A 27,610-nucleotide genomic window follows, 5' to 3' on the forward strand; every position below is an offset into this window, starting at 1 on the left:
TTGACCAGTTTGCAACGCACTATTGAAAATTGCGTAAATATATCTAAACTCGTTTTTCGAAACTGGATCAATGTGAGGTCTATCGACGATGACGTCATAATCGACAACTGCAAACGCATAGATATAGGTAACACGACTACTTGTGACTATGATGATGATGATGATGAAGGATGCATTTGTAGTGTAAATTATTTTGGCCTTAATAGAGGCTTCGATTGATGGTTTTAATTTTTTTATTCTTACACTTGAAGGTCTTCAATTTTTATGCCTTTTTGCGTTTCAGTTAAAAAATTTATTGATTGTTGCTGCGTGAAGTGTTGATTTTATGGATTATTTGTATAAAAAGCTGTTTAATTTATGTATTAAAAATAATAAATATCTTGCACTAACACTGTTTACATGCAAATAAATTGATTGCAAATGCAAAAATATTACAGTTTGCTGTGTTGCACTCTGAAATCGCACAAATTGCTTTGCGAAGAAGTACTTGTAATTGAGCAGCACATAAATTAAGAGCTGCAAAACAAATCAAATTCAGCTATCAATAGGAAAAATAAAAATGAAGTCACGCAATTTCAATTACATACAATAAACCTGTGATAATCCTTACACTACAAATTACACGCTTCAACCATTTTCCTAATAATTTAACCGTTAAGCAAAAGATGCGCTCGCATCATTTAGCGCTAGACAAAAAGTGGGAAAGCACAAAAGACATTATTCAAAATTTTTGATATGAAATACGAAATCTGTTTGTTTGATATAGTTGAGTAGATGAGAAGTGAAGACCACATTTGCTTATCATTCTCTACAATTGCTGAGAACTTTTAATCAAGCAATTACATTTTTGGGAGAGAATAAAATTTTTTTCCTTACAATCTTCAGACTTAATGATAAGCTATAAACCGTCAAGATTATTCATTTATACTCCTCAAGAATTGACTAAAAATATTGTTCATCAAAAAGCATTAAGATGAAATTAAACAAACGTTATTGATTATTGTGAATTGTTTTTAGAAAAATTTCTTACTTTGTTTAATACCCTAATCGCTTAGTACATCATGCAGAACAAGTTCTGTCGGATCCGCTAGTATATATATATAACTGTATTCATACGATTTAATCATTCTCCGTTATTTTTTTTGAAATTGTACATCTGGTTGTAAGATTTAACTATTCCTTTTTAGCTTGTAACAAAATATATCGAATGACCTATTTCAGATTATAACTACCGAAACCGTGTGTTACTATAGTAATATTATTAGACAATATTTTGCAACACTACCATGCGCCTCTCATTTGTTACATTGCTATAATCAGTCACGCTTATATTTTTTCTTGTCTCCTGGCTTTCAGCTTAAAGAAAAATGTAATTTATACGCGTTGGTTTTAAATGATTTTGTTAACAGGGATACTCTTTAAACGTTCCTGATAAACCTATGACTTTCGGAATTGTTACGCTTGAAAAAGTCTTTAGAGTCCATACCATGTAGTTCAGATTCGACGGACACTTCAAGTGCAACATTAATTAATTCAGCAGAAATTAAGGATAAAGAAGATTGTTCGGGACCTAAAGCAATGGCAATAGTTTGAGAAGAGCGGTAATAAATGTATGTATATTTTAAAAATATATAATATATTGAAAATATGTTCTATAAACATTATATAGCAGTGCACTTTGAAAGTTAAAAACATCGAATAATGTTATTACTATGGAATACTTGACATTGACTGAAATAATTAAAAAAAAATTAAGATAACTTGAGAGATAATCATCATTAGTGCTAATCGTGATATAATTTTTGTAATGACAACAAATCATAAAAAATATTTATTCGTTATTTCATAATTTCAATCGGACTTAAAAATTGTATAAAATATACTATTTGAGTGGCTTTCTTATTAAGACTCTAATAGTAGTCTTTATATTGTTCGAGGAACAGATATTCCAACACCTGTTATGCGATTGTTTTCTCTAAGCTAGAGTTACAAATAAACAGCTAGATTCGTTATTATTATTATTAGTTCATTATGTTGTGATTAATATTAATGTTCAATAATATATAAATATGTTTATAACATTAACATGACGACTTTCAACCTTATTAATGAATTGCTCTGATAAATGTAATAAATAGTATGCCTAGTATACTTAAAGTAAATAACGGTTGCTTTATAGGTATTTATTTATCTAGCAGATTAACGTGGCATAAGTAAATTAAGATCAACAAAATCTATATAAAGCTATAACAGGTAAATATAACAGGTATACTAATTTACGAGGTCTTTATGTTTTTTTTGAATATGTTTACGGACCTATTCCGTGCACTTGACAGATTTGTCAAATTCTTTAATAAAATTTTTGATTTTTATAAAGCAGAAAGCTTTATTCTGGACACATCTTGACAAATTTCAAAGCTCAAGTACTTAGTGCTTCTCACCACTCTATGGTGTAAAGTGTTTTGTATAGAAAACTATTCGTAATTGTTCGTAACTGTTCGTAAAAAATGCTTGTAAAGAGCACATATTTTAAATTGCCAAAAGCATTTTTCATGCATTTAATTAACAATAAAAAATATGCTTGTAAAGAGCGTATATTTTAGTTAAGAATATTTGTCATGCATGCAAAAAATAAAAATGCTTAAAAAGAGCATATTTTTATAGTTGTCAACAGCATTTGTAGTATTGACAATTAACAAGGAAAAGAGCTTTTTATTTATGTCACAGAATACCAAAACCTTTACAGCAGTCAATTTTGACAAGTGTCAAAGTTTGACAAGTTTATAAAGTGCACAGAATAGGTCCGTTAATATGATTATTTTAAATTTAAAACAAATAAAAAATTATAAACATATTTTATCATTTTAAACAAATATTTATATCACTACTTGTGCTGAAAAGCTACATATTTGTGATGAGCAAGAACTTTGCAACATACCTGTGCTACAAATCACATTACTGTTATAGCTCATACATTATAACAGTGCGGCGGGTATGGTTGCTGTTGAAGGATGATGTATTCTAAGAAGAAAACAGCAAAGTCACATTTGTCTTTAAGTGCTTGCCAATGTTGTTGTCATTTAACTGTGGTTACATGTTTTTAATGCAATTTGTTGTAACTAGCGAACTAGCAGTGACTAGCAACTTAAACAGCAGTGCTAACAACAACGAAAACAACTACTAATCACAATAGCAATAAGTTTTATAAAGACGCCGCTATCTAAAATTTTTGCTAAATATCTGCGCATGCGTATGCGCAAATGAAATCACACATTTTCAAACATACCAACGCATATATTTGATGCGAATAAAAACTTTAACAAAATCGCTAATTCACACGCAGCATTTAACGCACGCAGCATCTTTGTTCGCTTCACTCGAGTACCATGCCTTGCGTCCCCCATGCTCTGTGCATTCGTATATTGCACGTAGCCAATTAATATTCGCATGACCAAATGCTTAACGCGCGCATTTAGCCTTATAAAAACCAACAAGCAGACGTGGTTTATTGCATTATTAACGGCAAAGCACCATCAAAATAAAGTTAAGAGAAAAAATTTTTAAATAAAATCGAATAAAATAATTTGCACCCTACACTATATGTAGTGGTATTCTTAACTGATGGGAACTTATTATTTTAGCTATAATATATCATACCAAACCTTCCCTTTCTTTTCTTTTTGCTTTTCTAATATATGTACATTAGGGAGATATCGGAATGCATATCTCCTATTTCTTTTTAAACTACCCAGACTTAGTTGAATACGAAATTTCATCTTCCTACGCCAACGTAAACCCGTGCCGACAGAGCTCTAAAGATTTTGAAAATTGCTGTTTTTTAATGTATCACTTCCCAGAATAATACGAACTCTCTCATTGGAAATTCAATACAATGTCAGTGATAAAACGGCAATTTCTTCTGACAAATACCAAAGATGTTGACTAAACTTGCTCAGGGCTGCTTTAAAGATCAATTTGGCAACAGTTTTATATTCCTTAAGCCTCTTTAAAAAGCACAAATCTTGATTTGGTGCATTTACCGCCAGACTATATCCAAGCCATGGATTTACATATAAAACCGCAATAAATAAACAGACGTCTTGAAGTGCTCACTTATCCTTGCCGTTAGTTTTGAACTGGGATTGCAACAAACATATATTTTAAGAGCAAATAGCTCTAGCCATCCACCTTGCTTGATGCATCGCTCCAGAAAATAATATATATTTCAAATAGTACCCGATAATCGTTACGTCCAATGGTTTTTTGCAGTTCTTGTTTTTAAATCTCAACAAATCTTTTATTGTATATTTTATCTATTCTATCGGTATATTTTTCAATGGTAGCAGGATTAATAGTTTTCCAGTTGTCTCTAAACTTTTTGAACAGTAGGATATCGGGGCTACTTGTGACTTAGTGGATTTTTGTTTCAAACACACAAAACCAGTTCGTAAACGTGATAGCGGCAAGCAAAAAGTATTAATTCCCTGTATAGTTTTTGTTCCAAAAGTACAGTAGCTCCTTTCAATTGTTCTGTATTAGACGCAGTTGTGTCAGAGTACATTGTTTGTACTTTGTCATCAAGGTTCCAGTCACAAAGTGTGTTCAACACAGCTTCAGCCAAAAGAGAGACACAGCTAATCCTGGCCAAAAGAGCTCTCTAGTTTGGGTACAGCTAGAAGTTGTTCCTTTTCTCCAAATGAAATTAGAATTTGCAGGCGTTCTTCTGTAGAACTTCTCACGTCAACTCCAGGTCACCATTTCAGGCATATTATTCTGAAAATCTAATTTTATAGATTGCGCTCTATCTTTTCGACTCCGTGTACAAATACGTTGAATAAACGATTTGTTTATCGGAAAATCATCACACCTAAGGTCTTGGGCTTCTATTGCAACCTGAAGTATATAGACAGAATCCCTTATGCTTAATTGACATCAATGTAAAGCTACAACTAACTTAGGCGTGATAAAGTTTTTCCTACCTGACGATTAGACGGTAACTTTGCGCCTGTTATTTGATAATTTACGTGACCTACTAAGAAAACATGTTTTTTATTGCTTTTTAATTCCACTGCCATCTTTTAAATGTAAAACAACACGCGTTAATCGCGAGAATAATTGAGAACAAATGTCAAATGTCGCGAATACGCACCGTATTACCGCGCAACATGTATGAACATGATTCGATGCAAGTCGGCTCGGGTTATCGTAATCTAAATAAGGTAAAAATTTATTTCCGAGTGTTTTAAGGCAAATGGACAAAACTAAGACCTATGCGTTAGAAATTTAAAACTTTGAAAAATAAGGGACATCCTAATGTACATGGTTAAAGTCGTTAGTTTTGTAATTGAGGATGTTCATGTTTTTTAAGTCTGCTGTGTATAGTATACATTATATATACAATGTGCATGACAGTTGCCTATCAGTAGAAAGTAGGCTTACTTTGGTCTTAAGAAGTGGAATCGCTATTAAATCACAATTAGAAATATGAAGACGTATTAGTTGACAGTAAGATATTATATAACTTTTTGATCAGAAGAATGTTTCGGTTTGAAAAAACGGGCCGTGGATTTATTGTAGTCATTACCGATTCGAAGAGAAACGAAGTATGAACTAATAGTGAATAGTAGACAACCAATAGTACACACAAGGACAGTAGTTATTAAGAGGGGTCTGTATTCCATTACGTGCAGGTTTTTATTATATTCTTCTTAGTGGAGTAATTATTATTAGTTAACGTCAAACAATCAATACCAAATCGAGTGCAAATTGTTTAATTCATGACACAAACAAATTATTTAAAATTTTTTTTTTATGTTCTCTATTGATAGTAGAATAAAATAGAAAAAAAATAAGTAGGGCACCAGCTCCCAACAGAGCGGAGCACTGCGACCATGGTTGATCTTTTGTGCTGCAACAGACTCTAACCGAACAGAAGACATTCCGCCTTCCGAATGAAAGCCAGAATGTCAGCCGTTGATGACCTCCTAACGTCGGACGGGGAGAGTAGTTCTCGACGCAGTGACGTCCTCCTGATCTAGATCAAGGCTGGGTAGTCACAAAGAATGTGACTGGAAATCTCGTCTGCTTCTTAGCAGAGTCGACAATCTATCTTTTGGCACAGGCCCTTTCCGTTAAGGTATTAACGCAGTCCATTGTGATCCGTTAAATATACCACCAGCAATCTCAACTCTGTTCTGCTGAAGAAGGATATCTTATCATAACTGTAGGGACGAACTAGCTCTTTAGTCTGACGGTTACTTAGAATATCGCGCCAGTAGCGACTTCCTCTCGGCTGAAACCCATTTATCAATCTGAGACCCAGTTGTAGACGAACCTAATCCACAATATGACTCCGGTGCACAGAGTTGTATGGCAGATCCTGACTTCTATTGATAATAACTGCAGTTCAAGGCAATTATTCACATTTTATACTCCCTTAAAAGTAAGTCTTCATGAAGACTAATCCATCCGTGCAATCACAGATGTCGATTTTTACGGTACCAGTTCCTTCAGTACGTTTTTGTTTTTAATGGATTGGATTTTTATAGTAAGCATATTAAGCTTAGTGGATCGAATATATTGTGCGAAACGTAATCCATTTCAACAATTACTATACACTATTTCTATTGTTCCAGATTGACACACAATTGTCAATTTTGCTTAGTTTGTGAAAATCATTCACGTATGAATATATGTACTCGTATGTATATTAATGTATATCTAAAATATATCATGATATATCATATCATGTATATCATAAAGTTTGTATTGAAATAATATTGTTTATATCGTTGTAAAACTATTTGTCAAAGAAATTTAATGGAAGAGTATGTCATGGGAATTTTGTTATCTCAATCTATAATATATCACAGAAAGCAGTTATAACATTCAGAATCTTCGTCAGATAAAGACTTCTTAACAACCAATTACCTAGATGTATATTCTAAACTTTGTTTTATTACGCATATAGGTTAATATATATAAATCTTTAGTCGATATTACCGACAGATAAATTGCTTTTGAATTTGCACATGAATTTATAATACTAAGATTTTTTCATTCTGAGTCTACTTTTTTATTAAATTTTAGAAGTAAATATATTTTTTTAGCGATTTGCTAATGAAAAACATTGTACATATTAGCATGGGAAAGTATTTGAATTTTTTTTATGCTGTACACTATTGTTTTATAGTTTGAAGTGACATGAAACGTCAAATGCTTAATTGGATTTAATCCTGTTGGACGTAACCATATATGTAGTCACGTCGGCTTATATTGATAAAATAATGGGAAAGAAAGAATATATAATATAAAAAATCCATAGCATATATAGCAATAGCAGTATTGCGTATGTCACAAATTGTAGGCAGGATCACAGAAAGAATGTGGTAATTCTACGAAACCAATATTTTATGTTTTCTTTAAATATGCAAGCTGCTTTGCTGCATTTTATATAAGATACAAGACAACATATATCTAAGTTGGAACATATATCTATTAAATTTAAATTTAAAAAAAAGGAAATGGTGTACAAACATCATTAAGGAAACAACGATTCTGATTCAGATGCCACCAAACTTTTGTAAAGGCGTTTTCCCTTTCGGAATGTCATTTTTCAGTACTGATAATTTACCAACCGTGGAATGTCTTAAAATTGTCGCATTTGGAGTTATTCATGTATATAGATAGTGTGTCGTTTTAGCTATATATCTGATATGTCAATACTTTTAGAAAAATGACGAAGATGTCACACAAGTCGTCAATTTTGATCTCAATAGCCAAATTATAAGCAATTGTTTTGGAGCGTAATTGATAATGAATGTTTTGTGGTTATAACAGAGAGAGTCAGCATGTCCTGATTTAGTTTTGTAGCGATAACTATTTTCCAGACGTGTTAGTCACTAACACGATTTATTATGCTTCATCATATGGATAATATAATGCTAAGCAATGTGTTCAAGTGGAAAAATCTCAAACTCACAACGCTCAAACTCACAATAAATATACGTCAAGTTGTGGTAGAGATATTGTCAATTATTTAAGAAGTGTGAAACTTATCGCTTCAATCTAAACATATACGTTATTCCGTCTAGGTAATTTTTTATGGCTGAACAACTTTACTGAAAAACTTATGATCACTTAAACTCTATTTATTAAAAGATTGTAATGATCTCGATCACTTGTTTAATGCTAGAACAATGCTTACAAGTGGTAAAAATTTACTTTGCAAAAAACAAAACATCTGCTCACGAAGTTCATAGAGCACTTCTTCGATGAATTGTGTTTAGTGATGAAGCTCATATAAGGGTCGAAGATAATTCTCAAGCCGTTACTCAGTCACCATTAAATTTATTAAAATTGACCGTTTCGTCTGGTTTTCACGCTGGCGGCATCATCTGTCCTTATATCATACGAAATGAGGAAGGAGCTGTCGTTACGGTGAATGGTGAGCACTATCGAGCCATGATAGTTGAATTTTTTTTCCAAAAGTTAATAAGTTCAACATCGCCGACATTTCGTTCCAACAAGGCGATATATGGTGCAACTTGCCAAACAGCGCACTTAACAATTTAAGCGATTTATTGCAAAATCAATTTCGTAACAAATCATTTTGGTGGTTCTGTTAACTAGCCCCTGGCCCCCTTTTATGTGCGGTTTAACGCCCCTCATTTACTTTTTATTGGGCTACGTTAAGTCATTGGCTTATGCCGATAAACCAGCAACTCTTGAAGCATTGAAAGCCAATGTTTATGCCACCATTGACGATTGACGCCATATGGCCAGATTTATTGCAACAAAAGTCAAAAATTGGACTGATCGATTGGATCAAATAACTCGTAACTGTCCTTAGTTATACCTCATTGCATCTGTACTCCCGAACGTTTGCTATTTAGCATACGTTTGCAGGCCGAGTTGGCTAGCCATTTTTTATTTTCCAAGCGGGCAAAATGACAATCTCATATATAACTGATTGAAGGATTGCGCATTTAACAATATAAATAATAATACTGATGGAAATCATATTTGAAAAATAAATTCCACGAAAAATTTCATTCCAATAATATTTCCGTCTTGTATTATCATTTTAAGTTTTTATACAGTTAAAAAACATCCGATAGATAGATGCTAGTTAGGACTAGCTGCAAAGAATTAAGTTGGTGAAATAAGGAAAACTCACTGAAATTGCTAAGTAAGATTGGAATCTCTGTTTTAGTGTTTAATCTTTAAACACTGCGATTATTTCTTCTGATTAATGTTTTATTTTAAATCATGTATTAAGTAGAAGAAAATTTCATTGAGTCCATTCTAATGGATATTTAAAAAAACATAATTTAATTTATTTAAGATATTATACTAACTTTTTTATTTTCTGATCATAGGAATTCTGAATTTATGGGTACCTTAAAGTAAATATAAATAATATGCAATTAAATTTAAATAAACTTCAGAAAATAAGTTTTCACAATAGACTTTATTATTGATTTTTATATTTGTATATATATTGTTAATCTCTTTAAACTTGTTAATAGAATTCTACAGATATTCAAAATTTGAAATATATATCTTTTAATTCTATGTTTTCTATTTCGTTTTATATATATAATATATTTGAAATAAATAGATGTGGAATATAAGTGAGAATATCTGCATAAAGCCCTTATTCAACAATTATGGTTTCATTATTTTAAATTTGATTTAATATTCATTTTCGGTTTTATTAATATTAATAACATATGTCTGTCAAATTATTAAAAAGTCTGCTAAATAGATTTATTTGTGTATATTTATAGACTTTTAAATAGAAAATACATTTTTCACACAATTTCAATAGATACAATTTAAACTCATCAAGTAACAATTTTTTTTATATTAAATAGTAAAGGTACTTCTTAGAAAAACTTGTACCGGAAAGCAGGCTATTATGGAAAGCAACACATAAGCGCAAAATAATTTAAACCTCTATAAAATCTTTTAAAAGTTAAAAAATATTTCATACATGTATTTAATATATATATATATATGTATATAAATGAACAAATTTTGAACTAATAAAAGCTTATATTTAAATAAAATATTGCACGGAAATAAATTGCATAAATTTTTTTATGGATTATATTAAAACATTTTTTTGTAAGCAGCTGCTTATAACTTTAATTTTATATATAATATATATTTTTAAATTTTAATAGATTTTAACATTCACGAATAGTTCTTTATTTTAATATAACTAATATGCCAATTATTTGAGAAACATTGATTTAGATATGATTTTATAATTGCTACAATTTATTTATAATTTTTTATTTTCAAATAACAACAATAAATTTTAAAAATTTACATCAATTTTTTATTTTTAATTTGATATATTGTATGTATAGAGTTGTTGTATTTTAATTTTTTACATTGAAGCCAATTATTCATATATAAGTATATTTAGATTTTAATATTAAATTTATTCTTAATTTTGTGCAAGATTATTACACGCTTAATTTTTATATAAATGCTGCAGTATATGTTTAAATTTTAAAATTTAAATGCTCATGTTAACATTTGTTAAAAGTTTTAAAAAGTAATTAAAAATCGATTTTATAAAAAAAATACTTATACATAATAACAGTCGAAATAGCTGCAGTCATCATTACTCCTAAAAGATCTGCACTTCAGGGTTTACATTTTGCTTGTTTTCTCTAACATTGCGATCGATATGGCAAAATGGAAGCTTAATTTATGGAAGAATAAACAAAGAAGTATTTTAGATGGAGGAAATAGCAGAAACCGAAAATGAGAGAAAGATAGCGAGAGAGAGAAAGATAGCGAGAGAGAGAGAGAGAGAGGGAGAGAGAGAGAGAGGTAGAGAAATAGATAGCTGCCTAATGTACGGTTGAACTACAGTAGCAAGTTAAGTCGCTAGGAATGTCAAAAATGAAATAGAGTAGACCAATTTCTGTAGCACTGCGCACGATTAAACAATAGTCATTATATTCCATAAAATTGGGCTAGAGTAAAAACCGCCAGTTACTGTAGCTATCAACTATAGTTTAGTCCTAAGTTGGATGAAAGGGACAGGGAAAAAACAATGTGGGAAGAAAAAAAAAGTAATTGTAAAGGAAGAGAAAGGGAGAAAGAGGGGGGGGGGGAGAGAAAGAGAGCGAGAGAGACGGAGAGAAAGAAATATATATAGAAAGAGAGGGAGAGAGGGAGAAGGAGAAGGAGAGAGAGAACGAGAGATATGGCAACAGAGAAATATTGAATGTAAGAAATATATCTCTATTATCATAACGTAGTAGAAACTTAAAATTCTATTGCAAAACACAAACACGTGAATAAGTTATTTTTAAATATATTACAGAATCTATTCAAATTGAATAATGTTGAAAAGTATATTTGATTTCCAGTACACTTTTTGCATTTACTGTTTACACATCAAATTACAATATATATTTATTTTTTTACTGATTTTGAACTTTTCACTGATATCAAAAATTAGGCTAGAGAAAATAAACATTACGAAATGAACTTATTAAATTTAGATATAAGTATAACAGTAGGAATTATTTTTTTTTAAAATCAATGACTTTGTTAAATTATATAGTAAAAAAGCAAAAATTTTGACACTATTTCCTTTTGAAGGATATGGTACTCATAAGTATAATTAAGAAAGAATTTACTCGCTCTTTCAAAATTGCAAAAGTTCAGTGATTAATTACATTGTTGTGTGGAAGTGTTAGTTTCGCTTATGAAGAGCTTAAAGCTCATAAGAATAAAGTATGAAGCACTTACTATATGGCCAATCAAAACCACAATCTTAGGGTTTCTTACAGAAGTACTGTAATGCATTCCATTTCATATTTGCTCTCAATGCAGCAAAAATTAAAAATTTGAACAAGACTTGCGAATAGTAAGAAGCTATACTACAAGAGAGCAAAAAAAAGAAAAATAAAAGTTTTTGAGTAAAAACATAAACGCTGGTTTCTTGGAGCATAAGGTTGGAAGAGAGTTTGAAACGAACAAACAACAGTAATTACAGTTACGTTAGAACGTTAAGCAGTTAACAAATGTTAACTCTCCTGAATTGGGAATTTCTGTACGGTTGCAATAAGTTAGTTAGTTAGTTGTGGTTGGTAGGCACGTATAGTAATGATAAAAGTCTTGCATTGAGGGAAATTGTAAAGTAGTCTCGATCATTTCAGTTCTTTTATATTTTATTTTCTAATTAGTAAGTTAGTTGTGATGGGAGGAGGTACGGAGCGTCATTAATTAGATAAGAAAGCCGTTTTGAATCCACATATCCTCGTAATATCTAGCGAGAGGCATTTATAAAGACAAGGGTCTGGCCAATGTTACTGCTGGAGATATCGCCGAGTGTGTTTAAGAAGGTGGATTCCAGAACTTAAGCCTAGTTCTGGCCAACCCTAAGCACAGTCGGTGTTCTGGTGTCTTTTCATTGAGATTGTATTTTCTAAGACGAGTCTTCTATAAATTTTTTATTATTTCAGAACACCTGATTGCTAAAGCAAATACTTATAATATACTGGTGAGAGATTTTTTATTGTATTAGACAAGCGTTTCTTAGCGTTTCAATTTGGAACGAATCACTTAGAATGAATATAATGAATACTCACTCATCTTACTTACTCATACTTATGACACGTTATCAAGGATATAATGTTAAAATAGTGGCTATGATCAATAAAATGGAGATGATAAATTATGAACTGCAATAATTCGTTGTAGTATAGCATATTATCTGGGATAAGGCGGAAAAATCTTTGTTCTGCATTAGAATTATGTTGTTATGGACTCAATATTATAAGGTATCAATAAAAATGGAGTACAAGCAGCTATGCATAAACCATTGAGTGCAGCATAATGACTTCTAAAAATATTTCCATTAAATTAAAATGTTATTACTTTGATTGTTTTAAGCTCAATATTAACATTTGTGCTATTAAAAATTGTTGTGCGGTATTTTAAATATAAATACAAATGTCTTAATTCATATAAGTATATACATAAAAAAGTATAGTTCAGTTTTTAATATCTTGTCTAACTTAAGACTAAGTAAATTTTTAAAAAACTGCCTTGTATATTTTTAAAAATTAAAACTGTTTAAAATTTTTTTTGTGCCAAAAAATAAAATTAATTACAATAAATGAAATAATTTTAAATAAATTAATTTAAAAATATTTTGTTAAAATTTTCTATATTATGACTAATATATCTTTATATAGTATGAGTGTATTAACGACTAGTTTTGATAAATTTTTTACTTTGGTTATTTGTGTATATAAACATATGAATAATATCTTTTTTCACAAAAGAGTGAAGGTTTTTATTAAAAAAAGTCTCCGAAAATTTAAAATATCCACTTATTCTGAGTCTAATATATCTGCAGGATATATCATCAATTAAAATAAATGTTAACTAAAATCCATATACGAATCCATCAGTAATATAGTTTGTATGAGATGCTTCACTACTTCATATAAATACTTGAGCTAAGTATTCAAAAGTTTTATAAATATATATGTTTATGTACTTGAATATTCATATATAGTGGTCTTTCTTTTTGGTCTTTTATTTATCTTATGTTTGTTGTGGTACTGCTAAATCAACAACAATAGTCTCATCTGGAACTGTGATGTTTTCCAGAGCGCTCGATGAGCATATAATCCCATCACGCAATGCTAACTGATAGGCAACCTCAAAAGCTTGCCCAAGAGTTAATATAATTTCAGTTGCCAGATCCTAAAGTGTAGAGGAAGTGTTAATTGTTATAATAAATAAAATCAGTTTAATATAATAAATAAATTAATTTGTTTAAATTTAGTAAGAGGCTTATGTATATATACTTCAATATGTTTTGGAAACATTTAGTTTTCAGTGTTTACTTATAAATTCATGATTATGGTATTTGTGTAACACATATATGTATATAAAAATATATATATTTTTCCCATATATTTGTTTACACTTACCGTACTTTCCACATTGAAGACGTGACAATAGTGCATGTCATTCTCTTTGGTTATATACGCGAAATGTCTTAAGTCATCTGAATCCTGGCAAGCGCAATTAATGTTTTGTATTTCATGTTCACATATTGCGCGCTTCAAGGGAAAAATATTTATTTAATATTATATTTTAGTTTATACATATAAATAAGCAGTTTAGTTACTAGTTTACTAACCTTATTGTTTATATCAATGAATTCTACACCACGATGGGATATGGCCAAATAGACTAGTGCACGTTTCTGTCTATTAAACGAAGTATTCCTATTTAATTTACGTTGTCGTTTTTGTTGTTCAGCATTTTCTGGTACGGAAGACATCATCATATTTGATATTGTTTGTTCATCACGTTTTAGTTTCTGTATTGATTTACGAGTCGATTCAGTGCCACGTAATTCTTTCACAACCGTTGAGCCCAAATACTGTTAAATGGAAAGCAGAACAAAATCATTGTCATGTAAGTTAGTCTCATGTGAGAACAGAAGGAATAGTCATATTTTACTTTAAGGAAATAGGCAATTGGTTAGAAAACTAATTAATTATTTAATTCAAATTTTAGTGTTAGTAACATTAATATTTATAAGTGACATCTAACGGAATATTCTAGGGGGGAAAATGTGTGGTCTGCTAGAAAAAATTTTTTTTAAGTTCCGTTTTTGCAGTATATTGTATGTATATCATATTTTTAAGGGGGAAACTTGATCCATAAATTCTTATCCTCTTCCTGGGTACGTCACTCATCCATATGAAGGGAGCATGTTTTTATTTATTTTAAAATAATACATGTATGTTTTCTGGGGCATTTAGTAAAACAATGTTACCTAACACCCTATCAAGTGTTTAGCAATATCTAAGAACTTAAAAAAAAATAATTTAGAATATATAGATAGACTAAGTGAAATTAGTTGGATTTCATTTTAACTGATTCAAACAAAACATTTTCTTTTGATTGTTTCTTTATTTGAGAGATTGTAAAGTGGAGTAATAGTTAAGACGGTTAATAATGAAGATATCAATTATCAATGTAATTTAACGTCTGGAAAATTTGACGTTAAATTACAACTTATTCACAAAAATATGGTTCTCGCCAATAAATATTGGTTCTCGCCCGTGCGACTAGTGGAGTAACATTAGCATGACTTTCTCAGCATTACGTTCCTAGATTAGGTTCTATACATAAGAAAGAACAAATCATGCAATAAATAATGCCTCTACGAATAGAATAGTTTTGAAATTTAACAATTAAAAATAAAAAAAATATAATTAATTAATTAATTCAATTATTCTACAGCTGGTTTATGATTTCGTTCTAATATATAAATACAGCAAGTAAAATTGTTAATAAAAACTTTCATAGCAAGAAGTAACAAAACTCCAGCAAAAATATGCGAACATAAAAAGCCAAGTACGGCTTTGGATCAGTTGGTTAAGGTGCGCTGATTCTGAGCTTCATATTTGGAAAGACCCGAGTTCGATTCCTGGTACTTGCAGTCTCAAAAATAATTATTTACGAATAATTAAATATAAGAATTATTTCCAAGACCACTGATGAAGGGTATTTGGCAATACTCGAAACAGCTGTATGGTCAGCCAAAAATTCAATAATTTAAAATAATTTAAAAAATAAATTTTTGTTGTTGTTTCACTTCTGTTCGAAAACCTCTTTACAAGAATGTAATTTAATTAAGTTTTAAAATTCCTAATCCTATAATACAAGTTATTCGGAAAATGTCAAATCCCTTATGTGAAGTTTGGGTATACACTTATGTATATACATGGATAATATCCTCATCTTATTTGAAGTGGAAGTAAAGTGTATTTTTAGTATTGAATTTAATCGTTTTTGGTGATGCAAGTAGAAAAGATATTAAAAAACTTATTTTTTTGATTAATTTTAGTGTTAACTCACAAATACATAAATAAATATATTATGTGGGCCAATACCTCAGTGAGTATCTGCATCACTGAATGTCGGAGCAGAACAATTTCAAAACGTTGAAAAATTCTACTATTTTAGATATATGATCGCTGTGAATAGAAGCAATAAGCTATATGAGTAATCACTTCAGAATCCACTTTATTGGAAGTAGTAGAAAAGTAACTTCTGCGATTACGAGGGGTTTCTGGCTTACAATGTCCATATTTTTGTATTATAAATAACTATAACTTTTTAAATAAAAGAGATTGTGAATAGAAGAAATAAGCTATATGAGTAGTCATTTTAGAATCCACTTTCTTGGAAACAGTTGGAAAGTAACTTCTACGATTACGAGGCGTTGTCTGGTTTACGATGTCAACATTATTGTATAATAAATAACTCTGCCTTAATAAAAAACAATTTTGGATCGCTCAGAAATAATTATGATAACATTTCTAAACAAAAGCTGAGGTAAATGTCCTTTAAAAAGCTGGTCGTAGCGTTGAAAGGACAGGTATTGTCGGACGCCATTGAACAGATACAAAAACGGAGAAGCTTGAATGAACGCAGAACTGCAGTACAAAATTATTTAACTTGATGAGGAGTTATTGATCTATGTTATAATAAGGAGTTTAGGGGAATATATCTTTATGCAGACGCAAAATATCTGGAAATGTTGCTACCATTTGAAATTAGTCTCATTGAGCAACAAATATGTTACATTCGGTTTCAATGTTTATTTAATAGATAATTAAGTAAATGATATTGAATATCGCATGAGAAATAAGCAACTTCATTGATACGGTAGTTAAACTATATATAGTAGATGTAATAGATTCTCAATAGGATTGAGCTAAAACCGTATTCGTATATTTCTATAAAATGTATTTATACTTTGTGATAGAATACCATATTAGTTTATTGAGTCTCGAAACTTCTTGCCGCATATCAATTCAATATGCTTTATCAAGGGTAAAAGAACAATGTATGTTGACAGGGGCAATTGATTGCAACTACTTTTATAGTTAGAAATTAAAAAATAGCCGCACACTTTCTTGCATTTTTTATAGGTAACCTTATTTGAGTTTGAGACTAAACTAATGGATTTGAAATGAAGTTTTTTTAATAACTAAGTTTTCTGCATATTTAGACACTAGCGTCCAACACAGGATATTTGTAAATGTTAGGTTTGCTATAAGTCTAATTAATTAAATTAAATAAACTAATTAAATATTATTCTTAATATTATAGTTTCACTCACATAAACTTCATATTTGATCTGTTCATTAAGTAAAACATTTGCTGAGTGCCTCCATTTTGTGCGTAAATTAGCCGGCAAGTCTAAAAGTAGTTCAGATGGTGCACGTATCTGTAATTCTGGTTCTGGTTCTGGTTCCTGTTGCTGTTGTTGTTGTTGTTGTTGTTTGGGAGTAGGTGGTTGAGGAGCAGGTCTAAATTATCAGACAAACTGATAAAAAAATGCCCATAGTGTGTATCATAGATCACTCTTACCTATTTTTGCGATAACTAGTAATCGATGACCTTTGAGGTTGTTGTTGTGGTTCTTTTGGTCCATTTATGTTAATCTTATTCGTTTCATTATTTTCACCTAAAGGTGTCTTGGCAGATTTCGGTTCACGCATATTACGTATATACGCTACCGATTGTAGAATTCGTCGACGATGTCCGAGTTTGTTAATTTCTAATACAGTCTGTAATTCCACATCCCAAACCCCTAAAACGCTATCGATAGTATTATAAAGATGTTTACTAAAATGAGAAATTAAAAATTATCAGTAAAAAATTCTAACAAACTGATATATTGTATTCAATTTTTTATTACTTGAAGAATTCAATATATTCTGGAAGATTTATGCTATTGAGCCATTGTGTTAATGTAGCAACACCTTTAGTTTCTACCGCATCAGAATTAGTTGGCTTGTTTTCTTGCTGTGTTTTAAGCGGTATTTGAGCTTGAAATTCTGGTTTTGGTAGGAGATACACAAATCGCAATAACTTTTTACCGTCTTCTTCAGGTATATGTATGAGTTGTATATCTGATTCTTCAAAGACCCCGTTCTAGAAGTACATACAAATAATAAACAAATAATTTTTAATTAATTGTGTGTTGGATGCAATATAAGGACCTACCATGAATTTATGGTGATCATAGCCATTTTCAAAAAGAATGCGTTCCAAATGTAACAAACCTGCGCTACGTAATCTCACAGCCAGTTCGTGACGTGCATGCGGTACATCAATGTCATCAAAATCTAGCTCAACATCATGTGTGGGTGTTATATTGGTGTTTAGTATACCACTACCGAATGACTCAATGATTTCTGATATTTTTTTGCGCGCTTCCTCCGCATTGAATGGACTTAAAATGCTACTTTGCTGCTCAGAGTTAGTAGTTATCGTTGTATCTTCGTTAGAACTATCGTTGCGTTCATCGGAGTGACTGTTAAAGCTTTTGCGACTAACATCATCCTTGGGCGGTACTTCGGATTTCTCGTTGTGTTCGTATTTTTCTTCAGCATTGCTGCTGCCATTTCTTGTAGTGATTTCAGTTGTGTGAGCGCGTTGTGGTATTGGTGGCTTAAATACTTTACGTTCAGGCAAAATGGGTTTCGTTGGTATCGGTGGTCGTGTTCGTTGCTTTTGTGGCTCTTCCATAACTAAAACTGAAGAACTATGTTGTGGATTGGTTTTTGGTGTCTGTTTATTAAGGGCCGCTAGTAACATATTACATCGTACATTAATTGTGGAACCCTTAAAGAGCCCGGCAAAAGGATTATCTCCCACAAATTCTTCTACACAATCAGTGGAAACACTATGATCAGATAGAGATACACTGGAACTTAGCGAACCAGAAGAGCCTTGCATACCGCTGGCATTATATAATGGCAGTGTTGGATTTGTTGTAGGTGAATGTGAGTAAATATATTCGCAAGCATCTGGTGCAACAGGTAATTGCCTTGGCGGTGAGGTGCCAAAATCAATCATCATTTGTTGTTGTAGTAGTGCAGATCTTCTTTTATATTCTTGACTTAAAGGGCGAATACGTTCGTGTATGGTACGTTCAGCTTGGCTAGATGATGGTGGTGGATGATCAGGTGTCGGTGGCTGTTGATAATTAGTGGGACTACTGGGTATTTGTTGTTTAGCATCACTGTTACTGTCACTCGACATAGAGTAATGTTCCTTATCATTCATCTGAATGGAACTAAAAAGAAATAAACAAGATTAAAAAAATAATAAACGAATAATGAATTAAGAGATGTTCAATAGAATACAACTGAAGAGAATTTAGATATATGGAGCATTTGGAACTTACCAGCTGTTACGATTTCTTTTAAGTTTTCTATTTGGATTATAGGATTTAAGTGTAGGATTTTCACAGTTTATAATTTCTTTTGAAATACTTCCAACATTACGGGGCGTAGGTATTGGTCTTTTCATTGAATTGGTCATTTCCTGATTTGAATTTGGCACATAATTTTCATTATACTTTTCTTGAGAATAGTTTCGTTTCTCCAACATATCAGCTGATTAATAAATAATACATTATAATTACAATTGCATTAAGCATATGACAAAATGTTTGCCTGAATTATTCTAAATTTAAATTCTACTTACTACTTGAGCTCATAGAAATGCCGGCCGTTGAGCGTGTACTCTCACGTGCACTTTCAAACAAGCCATGCTGACGATCACGCATTTGATTCTCATCAAAACTAATGCCGCTTACACTACCGTGGCTTTGATGAGAGTAGGGGCTGTCATTCGATGAGGGACTACGTTGGTGGCGACGTGCAGATGACGATTGCTGATGATTAGGTGAGGTGTAGCTAAATACTTGACCAGTATGTGTTGGCGATACTGATAAATTACGCCGCGGTGGTTTTTTAGGTGGTGCTCCAACGGGGGCAAAACTACTTAAAGGATAGTGGGGAATATTGCTCCCAATTATGCCACCTTAAGTAAAATAAATAAAGTGAAGTTTCCGAAATGAAAGAAATTAAGTGATTAGTTTTGTTTTACTTACCTGTTGAGGAGCGAGAACGTGGAGAAACTGTAGCTGGATCAAAACTACTCATGGAAGATGAAGGGCTTATGCCCATTTCACTAAAGAAAACATAGAAAGGATTAATGAAGAATGTAATGTAAATTGTTTAGAGCATATTCAAAGTCGTCAATAAATGTTCCTTTCATCTGACTTGAGTTCGAGAGTTAAAATGAAAATAGTTATTGTGTGAACTATTGGTTCTGGGATCCTGTAGAGCGTCACTAAATACAGTTTCATTGCAATATATAATATAAAAATGAAATTAAATTCAAATTATTGAGTTTTGAGGGCCTACTTTTGTAAGTCAAACTATCCTGCCTGGAGCTACAAGAGACAGGTTAATTGCTTTCTATTATAGGATTTATTTTAGGTATATTTTTATACAGAAACGTGATTGATTATTTTTATTATATGAGTTTAGTATATCGTAAGATACATATTTATGCAAAAATTGTTTTTTTTTTTGTCGACTGTCGACTGATAAGTCACTGTGATAACAACTTTTTTCTGGTTAATTTTAAAATATTTAATAACTTCTATTACAAAATAATTTTTCTTTATGTGATTTACTAAAGATCTGACAAAATACTTAAACTTTTTTGAGGATATGTATGATATATAAAGGTTAGATAAGTAAAAAAGTAGTGATAATGATATGATAGCCTCTCAAAATTGTCTTTTTCTTGGATTATTTTCTTATTCACATAATGTGAAGTCAAATGTTACAAAAAATTTTATGATTAACGAAAGTAATTCCATAAATCCGTGGTTTTTGATATTCTTTGTTAAATAAATCTTACTGATTGACAATGATAACTGAATCACACTTTAAACTAATTATTTTCAAATGTCTATGAAGTGTCATTTGCTACTTTGTATGATTGATTTTCGATCTGAATGTATGTCCATATTTGAAAGCCCAATTCTATTACACTTACTTTTGTGAATTATTGGAATGACTATGTACAGGGGAGTTAATATCATGGTAATATCGGCCACCACTATTTGCATCTTCAGGCTGTAATCCACTATCTAGGGATTTGCCACCATTGTAAACTCCAGTGCTGCTGTAACGCTGCTTGTTGTATGACGACTGCTGCATGGAATGTGAGTGATTAAGCAGATGATTATTGGAGTTGAAGTGATAATGGTTATTGTGTTGCTGCTTTTGATAGTGTTTATTGCTGTTGTTGCTATGAGGTTGTGGCTGTGGATGACGGTAAACAACCTCTTCACTATCGTCTGTATCCATTTGGTTGCGAAAATCTGGAAACAGTAATGAACGGATATTTAATAAGTAACAGTGAAGACCAAATCTCGAGAAAGTTAATTTACTATTTATCACGGCAATTATATGTTTGGTGACGTGCGGTGGAAACTCTTTCAAAATGTCTAACGCAGTGCGTCCCTCGGCGTCGGTGGCATTTAAGTCTACGCCAGCTTTGAGTAGTGTACGCACAACTGATTCTTTGCCACACAATGCTGCTTCATGCAGGGCAGTGCCGGAAGGTGTTAGTAGATTGACACTTACACCGGCTGCCAATAAAACTTCGACAATATTTTTGTGTCCATTGCGACTGGCCAAATGTAAACAAGTATGAGGAAATATATGACGTGTTGGTGTACTTGGCGCTGAAATTACCGATGGTGATGAAGGTGAAGGTGTTGATAGTGATCCCGAGTGCTGCAATGGTGATGAATGTCTTGATCTATGTTGATTTTCAATGGCACTATTACTATAAATCGCTATCAGTTCAGGATGTGCGCGTATGAGCATTTGTACTGCTAATAGGCGGCCATATTGTGCAGCTAAGTCTAGTGGTGTTTCCCCTCGTGTATTACTCATATTTGGATCCGCATCATGTGCTAGTAGTACTGCTAATGCACCAGTGTGTCCGTGTTGTGCAGCGCAATGTAGTGGTGTTTCATGTTCAATAGTCTGTGAGAATAAGAAATTTAATAGAATGTATTGAATTACTTGTTTCATAGGTATTACCTGTAAATTAGGATTAGCTGGTCTATATGGATGTGATAGTAACATTTTTACGATTTCCTGATGTCCCGCCCAAGCAGCCAAGTGCAGCGGTGATGAACCGCGTGAGTCCGGTAAATTGGGTGAGGCTTCATGTGCCAAGAGCAATCGTACAATATCATTATGTCCATTAATGCATGCATGGTGCAACGCAGAGTAACCTCCGCTATCTTGTACGTTAACACCTGGTCCACGACGTAAACTTGCTAAGGGTCCTGCACGTTTCGCTTTTTGACTAAGTACTTTTTCAATAAAAGAAATATTTCCATTGCGTGCAGCTTCCAAAAATTCTTGGTCCTTTCCCATGCTGTGTGCAAAGTGTAGAAGTGCAAAGTTGCGGAGAATTTGGGTTAGGTGCAACTGAAATTTACACGGTAAAGATAGGTAAATTATTAAAAAGTAGTCGTAAAACATAAATATGGTTAATATTTCGAAGTAACAAAGTTAAGGAATATTTGTTTTGATAGTTTCAATTTTCATTATAGTAAAACCAGATGGAATAAGTACACTTTTAACATTCAATTATATTTTAAAGACTGTGAAAATCAATGGTATAAAGACTTTCATTTGACTATATTGTAATAAAAATAGTAAGACAAAAAACAGAGATACAGAAACAGAGAGAAAGAAAAATTTTTACAACCATTTAAATTATAGCATGGATAAGATTTCATTTTACATTTAACAGAATTTCCAGTCGTTATTCCCATCTTTGAAATGTGGAAGGAGTATGCAGTTCTAAGAAACAGAGGCTAATCACAGTTTAATATCACTTAGTCTCAGGAAGTTGTTATCATTTTTGTTCTTAAACGTTTTTCTTTTTTGAATTGGCTTAGATCTTTGAAGTTGATCTGTGGCTTTCCAAAGCTTTCACAGAAGTGAATGCATCGCAGAAAGTTTTCTCATCTATGAAAGGACTCGGAAACTTGTAACTCATAGCCAACTTCTTCTCCATAATAATGGCGTATATGAGCGAATTCTACTTTTTTCATCCACTTTTACTTTGACTACATTAGTTTTGAAATAATATCTTTAATGCCATATGTTTACTTAAAATAAAATGGTAATTTTAAATTCAACGTTAACACTTTTAATTTCGCAAGATATCTTTTAATGACTTTAGCCTAAATGCATAACACCTCTTAAAACATATTTTTCCTTTTATTGCGATAAACATCACTTTCAATTGCTTTAATGTCTGCCACAAATTTTCTAATCTCGAGTTTTATTACACGTAACAGCAAAACAATTTCCGCAACAGATAATCATATAAAGCAACAACAACAACAACAATACTGTCTCTAACAGACACACACACAGTTGTAAAAGCCTATCCACTCTGCTGTGCTCACACTCAAATTGAATTTAACAGAGGTAGGTTATGTCCTGTCAGGCAATAAGAAAACTCGTATTCACTACAGTCTTTGCAAGGCAAGTCGAGTGTAGCCAACTCCCAATCTAAAGAAGTCAGCATAATTGCTTACACATACAAACACACAGATACACAAACAGCAATGTCTAATAATTGAGAGCAAAGTAAGTTTTTTTCAATAAGATAAGCTTTAGCAGACAGCAAGGCGACAAGTTGGCATGCCAAAGAGCAGCATTAGCAGCAACAACAACGAAAGTATCAGACTCACAATAAATTTAATAAATGAATACGCACATATAAATACATAACAAAAAAAATATAACAAAAATGAATTCAAAACGTAGAATAACAAGAGCCACGACATAACACAAAGTAGTCACAAACACAAAACAAAAAAACAACAACTTTGGTAAACACAAAAACAGCAGCTACGTTGGCTAGAGTAGTAAAAATTTTGCACACAACACATTTGGGTCAAAGGATATTGACCGAGCAATTTTATATGAAAGCAAATAAATGATTTCCGTTTACTTTCCAAGTGTATGTATATGAGTGCGTTTAAGCTCAAATATGTGTTAGTGTTGAGCAAATGAGTTAGAAAAATAATATTTTCTAGTTGGAGTTTTTAAAATGGCAATTGGCATTTTTTAATGCACTTAGGTCTACTCTTTGTACTCATTTGAACGTACATTATCGAAAATATTTTTTATTTTATTTAACAAGTTTACAGTCATTATTGCATACAAAGTTTGCTCATTTAAAATATATTAATTGTTTAAAATAATATATTATTTTTTTAATATTATTTTTGTATTTAATTAAATAATTAGTATCAATATAATGCACTATTTTTATTCGAATCAGAATTGTTTTTTTTTTCAACAATGTAAATTTTATGTTTAACAAAAGAATTGAGAAAAGTCTTTAGTCATAATAATTAATAGTAAATGAAAAACATCAGTAAGTTTTTAATAGATATTTTGTATAGAAAGCAAATTCAAAGGTTATTTGTGTAGAAACAATACATATGTTTACGATAAATCACTTTATGTATGTTGTAAATTTGTATATAGAATACATGTATTTACTTGTATACGAAAAATGCATTTCTTACAAATTAATTGTTATAGCATTAATAACACACTTTTAACATTCATTTATTTTTACTAAGAATACTTAATTTTATATAAAGCTAAATGACATTTTTTTATGGCATAGAACTGTTCAATTTTATTGTTTAGTAGTTTCCATGAATTTTGATGACTAATTAATTTTTTGTTTATATTTTACAGCTTTTAATGGTAAGTCATTGTACACAATTTATGTAATTTAATTATTTATTATATTCACACATACACATGGTTTTATTATATATAAAAGATTTGAATTCATACCATGTATTTATAATACATATTTACTTATAACACAATTATAATTATATATATTTAAAAATAATTTTTCATCAATGATAAGCACTCATAAGTTCAAAAAGTGTTAAAAAGAAAATTGCAAGAATTAAAAATATTTTTATTTATTTTTTCATTTTCTGTTGTATTATCATTAAGTTTAATTAATTAATTATATTTACATTATTTTTAAAGAGTGAAGTTTTTTTTGATCATTTACATACATTATACATTGCACGATAATTTTTTATAGCTTATAATAATTTTGTAATATTTTCCACTTGCAAGAACACGAATTTTAGTATACATAAATTAATGTTGCGTATTGTATATATACATATGTATATATAGAATATGCATTCTTTTGCAATAAATAAATACTTTTAAGTTGCTTTTAAAAATTCAAAGGCACACACCTACTTCATTCAGTGTGGCATACCTGAGTACTGCTAAACTTTAATTTCACTAGAAACTTTCCAATTTATTTTCAATTATTCACTTATTTTATTGTTATTGTTATTTTTTGTTATAAAAAACTTTGCAAATTCTATTTAAGGTTGTTCCCAAATTCCTTAAGTAGTTTTCGTTTTCATTATTATTATTATTCGTTTCTTTTTTTTTTTAACAGTACATAGGTTCTGTGTATGCACTTAAAAGGCGTGTTCCCGTTTTGCCTAATGTACATAAACTCTTATGGCACATATACACATTTTCCCCGAATAAGTTTTTTTTTCAAGTAATTTCTTATGCTAAACTTATTTTTACTCTGTGCTAGCGTACACTGTATATATTTACCTTATCATTAAATTATATTTTATTAAATGTAATTTTTCAATTTAATATAAATCACTACCAATTCATTTTGACATTTTTTTTGTTTTTTGTTTAATTTTTATATGCTTTCTAGCAATTTAAACAATTTTTCTTAACATACTCTTCAGAAGATTCAAGCACTACTGAAACGTCAGCGAAGTGTGCCTGTGAGTGTGTGTGGCAGCATGTCTCATCATTACAAGTGCTTGAATATTGCAACTTGCGCACACTAAATGAGCGGCAACATAACAATACAAAACCCAGTGCTGCTTGCACTGCCGCTCGTAGCGATGAGCGCTGCTGTACAATGCGTAACAAAAGAGAGAGAAAGTAATTGGTATGGGCACACAAATAGGGGTTGCCAGTTCTGTCTGGAAAGTGAAGAAATTTTATTTGCAATGGAACAGAAAGTTCTTTTATTTATTAAACAATATTCGATAAATGTTTTATTATTTATTAAATAAATAGTAGAACTCTAAAGTGATGCAGCCACTAATCTTTTTGTTCCACAACGATACCGTGGTCACTACACTTAACCTTCTGCATTCTCAGGCATCTTAAGATTGTTCACACCTTCAGTGATTTATAGTTGTAGTTTACTTCATATGAATTTCATGACAAGATCAATTATTATTAAATAATGAAATAATGGAGTGTGACTACACCCCGACCTAAAAGATCTATTGTGCGCCTAAAGGCCCAACTACAACTAAAACACTTCTAGACTATTAATAAATCTCGTAATTGCTGTGGGCTTATTTTACCTATTCGATTTGGAACTAAGATCCCGGTTCCAAGATAGTCGAGTCTACGTCTTGCCGTCGCTGGGCAGTTGCATAGGATATGTTCTGATGTTTCCTTCTCCTTATGACAGAGTCGACAGGAATCACTTTCTACCGCACCTACAACCTTCATGTAGTAATTAAGTTTACAGTGTCCTGTGAGAATTTCAGTGTAGATTTTAATATCGTTTCTGCTAAGGTTAATGATAGCATCAACTTTGATGTGTTCAGGATAAATGAATTCTCTTGCCAGTTTGTGCTCTCCAGTGTTCAAGTAAATTTTGTTTCTCCAATTCACATAATAAGTTTAATTAATTTTCTTTCGGTTATACGTACCAAATCTGTGCAATACCTGTCTTCGCTTCTGGTTATGGATATTGCTTTGATAATTGATCATTGTAGGCACAACAGTTCTATTTTTAAAGAATAGTTCTGACAAGACTTTGCCAGGTTATTTGGATATCAAAGATACCGATAATGCTGACCTAATATTACACTTAAGAGTTAAGTTCATTGCCGACCATTAATGTTGCATTCTGAGCAATAAATATAAAAATCCAAATTCCATCATCTGTTTGAATCAAAATTATTCTCCTCTTAAGACTTTGACGTTTCGCCATATTGTAGAAATAACAATTATTTCATAAATAACAATATGAAATAATGTATTTAATTTTTTTAGAGAAAGATTTTTTCAACGTTTGATATAAACTTGTTGAATCATTACGTTGCCGCTTTAAAAAGAAGGTTAATTTCGAGCCTTTAACAGAATGGAATATCCTATTTAAAAGAAGGTCCTCTAATTACACAAGACTCCTTAGAAAATAAATTCCCAGCACATTTGTCTAAGTCTTGCATGTAATGAAGAGTAAGATGTGAAACCCTTTTTTTTCTTCGGCAAAGCTTCTTCAAGAGCTATTCAACAAAATATTTTTTATTCACGCATTGTTTTCTCTGGAAAGTAAGTCCATAGTATGTTTTTCTACGTCAAACAAACGTTTGCAAGTGATGAAATAAATGTAACGTTCTTTCGTATCTTCTTCACAGCTCCTATATAAGTAATTATTTAATATCTTAGCATGATTTTCTGACCGGGTGTAACATATCAGCAACTTCATTATTGGGTTGATACCTATACGCGACATCTCGATGATTTTCTTACATTTTTTCTTTTTTCTGAAGATCGTAGATATATCTGCACAT

The 27,610-nt window shown here is 31.2% G+C and overlaps 1 protein-coding gene across 1 annotated transcript; it reads right to left on the reverse strand.

Moving 5' to 3' along the window:
- Positions 1-13,535: 13,535 nt before the first annotated feature.
- On the reverse strand, positions 13,536-22,344 carry LOC119685550 (ankyrin repeat and sterile alpha motif domain-containing protein 1B-like). The gene is made up of 13 exons (XM_038099860.1): positions 21,999-22,344; positions 21,338-21,941; positions 20,941-21,268; positions 19,982-20,061; positions 19,573-19,911; positions 19,271-19,481; positions 18,085-19,159; positions 17,777-18,012; positions 17,446-17,703; positions 17,195-17,384; positions 14,192-14,437; positions 13,980-14,111; positions 13,536-13,749 (listed from the first exon to the last, which is right to left on the reverse strand). Exons 1-13 carry the CDS (start codon positions 22,338-22,340, stop codon positions 13,588-13,590), a joined length of 4,203 nt encoding a protein of 1,400 aa, XP_037955788.1. The 5' UTR covers positions 22,341-22,344; the 3' UTR covers positions 13,536-13,587.
- Positions 22,345-27,610: the final 5,266 nt, after the last annotated feature.

The sequence above is a fragment of the Teleopsis dalmanni genome, chromosome 2 (genome assembly GCF_002237135.1).
Source record: "Teleopsis dalmanni isolate 2A chromosome 2, ASM223713v2, whole genome shotgun sequence".
Taxonomy (NCBI): Eukaryota; Metazoa; Arthropoda; class Insecta; order Diptera; family Diopsidae; genus Teleopsis; species Teleopsis dalmanni.

What these genes read in the sequence shown, in the direction of transcription:
- LOC119685550 (XM_038099860.1), bottom strand. Translation starts at nt 22,340, where the DNA reads ATGGGAAAGGACCAAGAATTTTTGGAAGCTGCACGCAATGGAAATATT. An exon ending in GAATATATTGAATTCTTCAA is followed by an intron (nt 17,704 to 17,776) that starts GTAATAAAAAAT and finishes TTCTCATTTTAG; the next exon opens with TAAACATCTTTATAATACTA. An exon ending in TCTTCAATGTGGAAAGTACG is followed by an intron (nt 13,750 to 13,979) that starts GTAAGTGTAAAC and finishes TCTACACTTTAG; the next exon opens with GATCTGGCAACTGAAATTAT.